Here is a 10,600-nt window from a genome sequence, read left to right as displayed (position 1 = left end):
CATGGTCTCCTGGTCGGGGTGGTTCACCGGGGGGGTTTCCGGTTCCCTCTGCTCCGCCGTGGTGGTCCGCTGCTCCGCCGTGGTGGTCTTCCACCTGTACTGCTGGCTCCACCCTGGCTCTCTGCTCCGCTGGTTCTGCCTCAGTTCCCGGTCTCTCCACTTCCATGTGGACCTGGCCCTCCATCCCTCCCCCTGTTCCGCCTCCACTCCACCGCCCTCCGGAACCGTAAAGTGTTTGGAGTGTCTGGAAGCCGCTCCTTGGGGGAGGGGGCTCTGTTACGTATCCGGTCCATGAACTTCCGTCTGCTAGCCATCAGAGGTCACCCTTTCCATTTTCATTGACTCTCGCACTACACACTGTTGCATATCACCCCGGACTACATATCCCATCATTCACTGCACTGATTGCACACAGCACTGATTGCACACAGCTGTTTCATATCACTCACTCACTATTTAACACTCCATCTCACTCCTTCTAGGTGCCGAGTATTGTATGCGCTTATCTCCAGCAGTGATAGTTACTCTACAGAGCCCTCGTTAGTTTCCTAGACTAGCCTAGTCTTGCCTTGCCTTGTCTGTTTTCTCGGTTTCTGATCTTTGCCTGTTTTCCTGGATTTATCCCTTTAGTCTTGCCCTTTTGATTCTGTTCGCCGTTCGTTGACCTTCGCTAGCCCTAGGATTATTCTTGTGTCTTGCCCGCCATATACCTGTTTGCCTTTGTTCGACCCTGCCTGTGTTTCTGACCTCTCTGCTTTAATAAAGCTTGCACATGGATCCGCATGTCTCACGTCTCGTCAGTCCCGTAACAGTAACACTTTACAATAAGGTTTTAGTTGGTAATATTAAATAATTATGTTAGTTAACATGAACAATATTTATATAGCATTTATGAATCTTAGTTAATATTATGTTCAAAATTAACTACTACATTATTAATTAAAATTTATAGTTAATGTATAATGTCTGTCTAATGTTAATGTCTGTAACTCCCCTGAGGATTTTACATTTATGAAACTAATACTTTCCTAAGAATGACTTGTTCTCCATAGGGCTGTAAAAAAAATTCGAATTTCGAATATTCGTCGAATTTAAAATAAAAATCCACATTCGAATGCAAAAACATTGCATTTGAATTTTAGGTGTGCGTCAAGGCCAAAGTATACTTCAGCCGTCCGCGTCCGCACACTGTCCGCATTACGTCATTTTCATCATCAGGAGGGCTCGCAGACAGCCGTGCATCGCCACCACATGCAGGCAATTTTTTGAGACCGCGTGGACGGTCCGCGTACAACAGCGCATGCGCAAGGTGAAAGTTGAGACCGAGCGCAAGTCAAGTAGGTGGTACTGTGCCTGTGTCGAGCTCGTTCATCCGCACTCATCTGCGGTTGTGCTGTGCGGACGCGGTGTGGTGCGCGAGACGGAACAAAACGTGAAAAGTGAAGTATACCCGGGCCTTCAGGCAGCCTTATCAGTAGCGCACGAAATGCGACAACGATGTAAGTGTCATTGCATTTTAATGCTTTTGTTAGCCTGTCCAGTTGAACCCACTAGAACCCACTAGAACTCACTGCTACGTTGTTTATTCAAAATACTGCAGAAAAAGAGAACAATCAATGCGGGGAAGATGTTGTTTACATCAAAACCGAAACCAAGCCATTCACACAGAACGCATATTTATCGCATTTTCTAGAGGGACATCTATCACTGTTGCACTCGCGTCTCGCAGAAGAGAGCCGCATGTATTGAAAGATATGTAAAATTAATGTAAGTTCAACTTTTATAAAACATGTCTCAAGACTTTATGGAGGTTTTCCCCATCCCACTGCATCTCAAGTTTTTAAATGAAGAAAGTACTCAATATTTAAGTAAAAAATTCGAATTTAGTTTTTCAGCCATTTTGACAGCCCTTGTTGTTCATAAGTAAAATGTTTTGAAGAGTTTGGATAATGCACTTTAAAGATATAAGAAAATGACTGCTCTCTTTTTTACTGTTACTTTTTCAATAAGATGATGTAAATTCAGAAGAATGTCATGTCACAGGATGTCACAGGTCAGTATCAAATCAGTGCCAAATTATTATTTGCAGCATAAAAATGTATAAGTCCACGTGCATGTATTTTTAGATCTTTTTAATGTTGTAATTAATAACCTAATTATATAAAATTATGTTGTCAGTGCCCAACAATTTAACTGGTTCTAGGACTTTTTTGTCCCCAAAACAGACAGAAAAGTATAAGGCCTAAGAGATTTCTTAGGCTGTAATGCAGGCAAAATCACATATATAAATGAATACTTTAAACTATCAACAGTTTAAATAGGCCCTCTCGGTCTCTCTCTCTCACCCCCACACTCAACACACACACACACACCCACACACCCAAACCCACCACCACCCCCACACACATAGAGGTAGAGTGAGATCAGATAGTTTTTATATTTTCTGTTAGCCTTTAGAACATTATAAATTCCTCAGAATGACATGTTATTCATATATTAAATGTTTTGAAGAGTTTGGATAATGCACTTTAAAAATATAAGAAAATTACGGTTTCATTTTTTACTGTTAATTAAATAATTTGCCATGGCAACACCATTTAAGAGATCCAAAATCTGTTTGCAATTTACGTTCCTCAATTTTTTCAAATTATGTTGACAAAGTTTGGTGTGAATTCAATGATTTTCATATGAACAGTATGCATTCATTCACAGCCATATTTTTCCAAAAATCCACGTTCAAATCAAAATAGTCGACTTCCTGTTAGTCGTAGCTAATGACTGTAAATTAGAAAGTTGTCCGACTTGATGAGAACAATATATGTACAGAGTTTAGTGACAGTAGGAAAAACTAACCCCCACAGTTGTCAAAAGGAGGCACTATAGAGTGCTTCCTCCACACCCATTTCTGAGCTTTTGCCATTAACTATCATTAATACTGATGTGTGTGTTGAGTTTCATGAAATTCTAAGCATGTTATCTGCCTCAAAAACACAGGAAACAAATGTTAAAGTTTGATGCATTGCCAGATAATAATCTTGAGATAATAATCCCTTCTCAGTTTTGCATCTGCCATGTTTTGACATTATTCTGATGAAGTTTGAAGCAAATAGAGTAAAAATTAGATGCTGAATTCAAAGCATTTTGAAAATGACACTTCCTGCTGCCAGTTGGTGGCACTATAACTTTCAGTCATAATAGTCAAATCTATGTGATCGGTCTCATACAGTGAACAAACCACTGAAGTTTCATCAAAATCAGACAATGTGTGCAACAGTTATTAAACACTTCCTGTTTCTCATTTCTTGCCATAAATTTGTCGCCTTGCCACGGCCAAACCGTTCGAGATATCAAAAATCCCTTGGCAATTTAGCATCCCCAATGTCTTGAGGTCATGCTGACCGAGTTTGGTGGCCATCGTTTGGAAATCCTAGGAGTATATCAAATTCCAGAGCATGCACTTTTTACACAGCCCTGAATAGCCAACTTCCTGTTGGGCGGAGCCTATGACATGCAGTGCGATATTTGTTCGGCTCAATGAGATCTATATGTGTACCGAGTTTCATATGAATGAGTGCAAGTATGTGTGAGGTATACATCAAGATTTCAGACTGTGTTCCAGGGGGCGCTGTAGAGCCCCTGTGCCACGCCCGGGTTCCAGCCTCTGCAGCATCCTAATGACCGCAGATTCCAACGTGTGTGTCAATTTTCAAGAGTTTTTGAGCATGTTAAGGCCCCCCAAAACCCCTGGATAGTTAAAAAAAAAAGATGAATAATAATCCTTAGGGGATCAATAGGGCCCTGCCTTAGTGTCTTGGGCCCTAATAAAAGGAAAAACTGCAAAAATATGCAAACAGCCTAGGCGAATCATATGGCCTAAATGACTTTTTTAGGCTGGTTTTCCAGGCATTTATTAAGGTTAGTTAAAAACCGCAGAGGATTCTTAACAGAACTTACTATTGCTTCTGGATAAACTGGAAAGCTTGTGGGCACTTAAAAATCGTAATAAAATCTCATTGTTTACTCATCACAAAGCACAAAAGAAACCGACTTCTAGAAATACCATGCATTATTTTCCTCTTGTCATTATTTTGTTGTAACTTCCAATCACACCTGAGACATCCAGCAGACTGCTCCACAACATATGTGAAAGTTTACAACATCTCTTCTTTGTTTCAAACACAGCTGTCCTCCACAAGACACTTATTTATTCATCACAGCCAGAATAAACTCCACTTTCTCAAATATATTGAAAGAATAACCATAATCTAAATATGCCCGAGTTTAATTTCCATTCTTTGAACTCACATCAAAGTTGTTGTTTTTTTTCCCTCTAAAATCCAAATCAATCACCAAAAATGCCAACAAATCCTCTGTTGGGGGGAGATTTGCTGAAAGGCTGGAAAAGATGCACATGCCGTGCCAAGTAACCTGCCTTCAAAGGGCCTTGATCACTATGGCAACAGCATGATCTTCCATAACCAAGCCATGAGGTGACCTGAGATACATACATGAGATGTCCAAAAAACCCTCCCAGAATTCTTCCTGCCGTGGCGGCACCAGCCTGCCAGAGGAAGCCACTGCTCTGACGGCATCACATACGCAACGTGGCCCAATGGTTGACAGAGCAAGCAGCAGGTTAGCTAAAAATAAACAGCCTCCTGCCACAGAGAAGGGGTCCTTCACAAAAAAACACAGAGCTTTTTTAAAGACTATTTTGAAAACCACAAAAATTATGTAAATAGCATATTTTCCCACAAATTATATATATATATATATATATATATATATATATATATATATATGTGTGTATGTGTGTATATATATATATATATATATATTTCATACATGTCAGAAAAATGTACAAAATCATGTAAATCTCTGTAAATTAAATCTAGCAAGCTTGGTGTTAAGACTGAATGTTTTCTCAAAAAGCAAGGGTGGATTAAAATAAATAATAAAAAAGAGATATGAATATAGAAACATCAGAAACAGAAGCTGGCTGAGGGAGTCTCAGGAGACAATGGCTTCCGGAGTTCAGAAACATAACAGGTTCGTTTCTTTACCCGAAACTACTGAAAGCCAGTTTGGTGGTTATAGATGTAGAGCGGTTTTGAAATAATAATCCATTCTGAAACAAACGCATGCTTGAATGGGAGTGACTCCATCATTGTTTTAAACAAAACTCACAAATCCGCTGAGAAGCCTTTGATGATAAGCTGTGCTCAAGTGAGGTTTTGTCACCTTTAATATCTTCATCATACAGCAGGGCAGTTTTATTTTCCTTGCCTGAAATTATCTTAATATTTGAGGCTTTTTCGGAGTTCAGAGACTTGTTACAGAGAGGATATAAAACTCTGAATACTAATCATACAGATTCTTCCCCTCTCATTAATTATTAATCAGTAGATAAAGCCTTTTTCTAATCCACAGACAATAAGGACAGTGATGTCTGAGGTTTACTCGCAGCTCACTCTCTGAGGATGACTTCAGGTACAAGTTCAAAAGCTCAGAGCGAAGCCACACTACAGACAGCTTTGTTGACAAAATTTTTTTTACATATTTAAATTTTGTAACAGATAATATATACACTACCGTTCAAAAATGTGGAGTTGGTAAAATTTTAAAATGTTTTTGAAAAAATCTCTTATTACTCACCAAGCGTAATATTTGATAAAAAAATGAATTTCAAATAACTTTTTTCTATTTTAACATATTTGAAAAATGTAATTTCTTCCAGTGAGAGCAAAGCTTAATTTTGATTTTGCTGCTCATACATTTCCTATTATCACTAATGTTGACAACAGTTGTGCTGCTTAATATTTTTGTGGAAAACGTGACAATTTTCCCCCCCAGGGAATAGTTCAAAAGAACAGCATTCATTTGAAACAGAAATTATTTTTAACAGTATAAATGTCACTCTTTATTCATACACTTTATTGTCACTCTTGATCAATCCAATGAAAATAAACAGAATAAAAGTATGAATTACTTAAAAACTTACTGACCCCAAACTTTTGAACAGTAGTGCAAGCATTTGTAACACTTTCATTCAATTTATGAACTGATCTGACATGCAATTAATTGAACTGTTGCCTCACATGAAGAGGCACTGGGTGGGGTCTAGTCTCAGCCTCAGACGTCACGCCCACAGACCATTGGCTATACGTCTGATGCATATGGCACACAAAAATGGAAACACTTCAGGAGTTTCGAAGTCGTCTTCAGATTGGTTGAATTATACAGGATTTCCGGTAGACATGTGTGTCGCGTTCTTTAACATTCCGCATGGAAACAAAGATGCCGTGACGCCAAACCCCCTCACGAAAGAAGAAAGCCGTCGTGTTTACAACTGTGACGAAGAGCGCTTATCAGGATCATCTAAATAGTGGATTTTCAAAAGTATGTGAAATATTTAAAGTTTGCGGCATAGAATCTTTAAAATACATCCGAGAGTTTTACACACCGGTCTGTTATTGTGGCGACATTTCCACGCCCCGAAACGTGACGCTGAACGAATCGAACTGGGATTGGTTGTTTGACATGTCGGTCAAATGGCCTCATGGGCGGGCCTTGGCCAATGAAAGCTGCCATGGATTCCAGACCTTCAGCTGTCAGTCTGAAGGTCTGGCTACGCGAGACTAGGTGGGGTCTAACAGAGGAAGAGTTGTGTTTGCAGAAATATCCTCCGATGGCAGTAGTCCACTATTGTTTTAAATGCTTCTTGGTGGGTCCGTTTCAACAGCTTTTTTTCTAGAAAAAGCAAAGGACATTTATCTTTGCACAATACCTCACACCTGTATAACACAGCGGCTACGACATGAGAAATAACAGTGTTGGAGACAACAAAAGAGAATTTTGTTATCAGACAGGTGATACATGTCTCGCCGAGCTGTGGATGAAACAGAGGGCATATCACTGCATTCCCACACAAGGGCTGCTCTTTACAAAGATCTGACAGATTAGCCAAACCCTTAGCGCACATTTCCACCATCAAAACCTCCTAATACACACATGGATATTTTAAGGGAATATTGCAGGTACAATACAATATTATACAATACAAGTTATGTTGAATCAACATCATTTGGAGTACCAAGTTGACTTCCATTAAAAAAAAATTTTTTTTAATATTCAAGTCCCCCTATTTGATGTTTTTTTTTTCATTGTTGTTTAAGAAAGCAAACATCAAGGTTATAGGGAGGCACTCACAATGTAAGATTTTTTTTGAGGATTCTTCTGTTAAAACTTGTGTATCATTTCAGCTGTAAAGTTGTTCTCATCATTTATATCATCGTTTAAGGTTTTAGTTGTGTTGTCATGGCAACAAAGTTGTACAATTGGATAGAAACGGTTAGTAAGTGACACTAAAATCATGTTAACACACATATTGTTCACATTTTTGTTGCTATGCTATTGACACTTTCAAAATGGCCCCATTCACTTCCATTGTAAATGCCTCACTGTAACCCAGCTTTTAAAAAAAGAAAAAAAGAGAAAAAGGAGAGACAAGTGAAATACATTTTTGTGGTGATCAATATTATGCTGTAATGAACTTGGAACATTACTTTAAATTCTTTATTCTAAAACAGGACTCTGCTTCTGCTGGTCTAAGTTGGGAATCAGATATTTCACCTGATCTAGGTCACCTGATAAACAGGAATGCCAAGCTATATTGAATTATCTAGCATAGATGGATACAGCAAAATGGCTTCTTGATGCTCCGCACACACACACAAATCTCTGCCGGTGCTTGAAATAACGCCTCACAGCGTTTCCAAACCATCTCTGAAACACTGCTGTTTTGAGTAAGTTGTGTCAGGAGCAACAAACAAACAAGAGATGTATTTATCACATTTAGCATCATAGCACATCAAAGCCAAAGACTGATTACAAGATCACATGTGCGTAAACTTTTCATTTATTACAGTTAGATTCTAGCTAATGCGAGCCAACAAAGTCAGGTTATTTTACAAAACATTCTGAAAAGGTTTACAAAAGCGTCTTGCAGTCTCGGCTTTGCTGCTGTTCAGTAATCCACTAAAAGTGTCCTCTAGATAGCAGATGAGTGTAACAAGGGCTCTGCTTTGTTGCTTTACATAAAACAAGCATTGAGATGGAATAGTGCTTGATTGTTTCCTTCTTCCACGGCACATTAGACAATGGATGATCTTTACAGAAACGTGTAGTCACCTATGACAGGATTCATATATAAACAGGAACTCTATCAAAGTATAACTTTAATGTGAAATCTAAGAAAAGCAATGATGTACGCATGTATGTAAAGTATGTATGCATGTAAAAAATGTAACTACCAGCCCTGACAAGTTGACAACAGTGGTGCCTTTCATTTCAGTGTAATGAAAACAGCGGATGTATCTGATTTCAAAGCCCATTACTGGCATTACTGAACCCTTCTCTACACACTCCTTATTAATCAAGACAAAAACCAAAATCAAAAACACCTTGAGATGGAATTCATGCCTATAATCAAAAGCAACAAGACTTCATTGAGAATCAAGAGAAGGTGACTGGACAGTGTGAGAGGAAGGCAATCTTTCATTAAAGGATTTCCGCAGGAAGTCCTACCTGATGTGGTGAACTGGCTGCTTCCAAGAGTGGTCGGCCTGTTTTTCCCACTGTTTACAGGTGGAGAAAACATCTATTGGAAGACACACAAACATTTCTCTGAAATACTGCGGTACTAACATTACACAGACAGTGTCTCGTGTTTAATAAATACAAAAAAAAGGTGCATGTTTCATATATTACATAATCTAAAATATTTTTTTAAATGCATGTATGCGTGTGTGCCGTTTGTCATATAATTAGGAGAGAAATAAACAAATATTCACAACATAAAAAAGTAATACTTCAACTTAATGCATATCTTACAAGTGAGTGACTGAACCAATGACAACAGCTGGAAGAGAGTCCTGAAGAAGTACAATAACTGATTAATGTCTTACCGCGCTGAAATCCAGCAGATCACTCAGTTCCTTATCCGTCCCGATAGCGGCAATCCGCTGCTGAGGGTTCATCCTAGCGATCCTTTTCTAAATCTACAAAACACAAACATCATTCCCCTCAATCTGAGAGCCTGATGTGTGCTGAAGCTTCATGCTGGCCAGCACAGCTTATGCAAATGACATCGGTGAACATCCGCAGCTTGACATTTGCTAAACATCCCCATCTCCTGTCTCTTAGCAGAACTAACTTTGCGCTCTTCCAAAACCTTGCGGGCTATCGAAGGACCTGGTTGTCCTCAATCAAAACCTATGTGTTATCCATTAAATAGAAATAATAATAAAAGCTCCTGAGAGACAGACCCAAGAGCTCCTCTCCCGAGCCTCGTATTGCTGACAGCTTCAGAAGAGGTTACGGAATTTCTTTTTGTAAACAACAGCAATCGCATGACATGAGGTGACACAGTGGAAACAGGTTTTATTATAACGTTAGAGAGCAGGCCTAATAGGGTTTCTGGGATGACCAAACGTGGACATGTTGAGAAAGACGCTGTGCTCGACGGTGTCACACAGACACACACATGGACCCGCAGCATCATTTTTCAACTGCATGTGTTTGATTCTTCAATGTATCAAAAGTCACGAGCGTACAATGAACGCTCGCGCGCTGTCAAACCATCAGCCGCTACACACTTTTGTTGTTGCATTACAGGAGAATTGATACTTACAAACATGCTGCTGCTGCTGTTGTTGTTGTTCGCTAATTGCCAGTTAAGCTATTCATAATAATAATAATGGTGCGAGCATGAAACGATTAAGCGAACACTGACCATTAGCACTGACATGACACACATTTTATCGTGGAGAATGAACAGCGAGGTGTCAAGCTGAAGTGTTAAAGCGAATGCCGACCCCTTTCGCTCCACATCGGCTCCTGTCTTTTCTTCTATCCCAACTTCTTTCACCCAGTCCGAAACCTCTCATAAACTCTGTGCAATATTTTACCTGTTTTGTTGTTAAAAATCCAACTAGGGCGATCGGGTGTGCTGGTCACGGCGTAGGCGTCCTTGTGTCGCGTCGGAAAGATAATGAAATCAGTATCTTTTGCGATTTTATATTGCAAATATCCACTATGTAACTTGCGAGTTTCCCTTAGGCAGACATTTTTGCTTGGCGATAACCGAAGCACGACGACGACATCTGAAAGTGTGCTCTTCCGCCAGCGCCGTAGACTTGACTGTTCTTCAGCGGTGCGGATGAATATTATGTGTGGCGAATCATAAAGCCTGACACACAACCTTGCTAGGGGACTAAAGGACCACTGGAGCACCTCCTAAAATCGGTTTGGTTTACCTCCCAACTCCCTAAACGTGGGCTTCGTTGGCTATGTGTGTTATTAGTATTGGGAGAAACTGAGCATGTTTAAAGCATTGAATACATAATTTTAGCTGCGTTAAGTGTTTTGCTGGAACAAGTGCAGCAGCATAAATGCTCTGGAGACCGTTTGAACTGGTGCACACTCTCTCAAAACTGTCGACATATGGACATTGCTATTCTTCCTTTCAAACCTTATATGTGAGCCTGGACCACAAAACCAGTCATTGGAAAATTTGTAGCAATAGAATAACATTGCATGG

At 39.6% G+C, this 10,600-nt stretch overlaps 1 protein-coding gene across 3 annotated transcripts in view; it reads right to left on the bottom strand.

Annotated features, from left to right (window-relative positions):
- LOC107596418 (transcription factor 12-like) overlaps positions 1 to 10,210 on the bottom strand; it is a 128,211-nt gene extending 118,001 nt beyond the window's left edge. For all 3 annotated transcript variants that reach the window (XM_016287149.1, XM_016287151.1, XM_016287150.1), the window contains exons 1-3: positions 9,969 to 10,210; positions 8,967 to 9,059; positions 8,587 to 8,659 (exon numbers count right to left, since the gene is read on the bottom strand). In XM_016287149.1, the coding sequence (XP_016142635.1) occupies positions 8,587 to 8,659; positions 8,967 to 9,038 (145 nt within the window). In that variant the 5' untranslated portion in view covers positions 9,039 to 9,059; positions 9,969 to 10,210. The remainder of the gene's footprint in view (positions 1 to 8,586; positions 8,660 to 8,966; positions 9,060 to 9,968) is intronic.
- Positions 10,211 to 10,600: the final 390 nt, after the last annotated feature.

Source organism: Sinocyclocheilus grahami, unplaced genomic scaffold, assembly GCF_001515645.1.
Source record: "Sinocyclocheilus grahami isolate Dianchi unplaced genomic scaffold, SAMN03320097.WGS_v1.1 scaffold219.1, whole genome shotgun sequence".
NCBI lineage: Eukaryota > Metazoa > Chordata > Actinopteri > Cypriniformes > Cyprinidae > Sinocyclocheilus > Sinocyclocheilus grahami.
The sequence above is the reverse complement of the archived record's forward strand: the minus strand, read 5'-3'. Positions and strand labels throughout refer to the sequence as shown.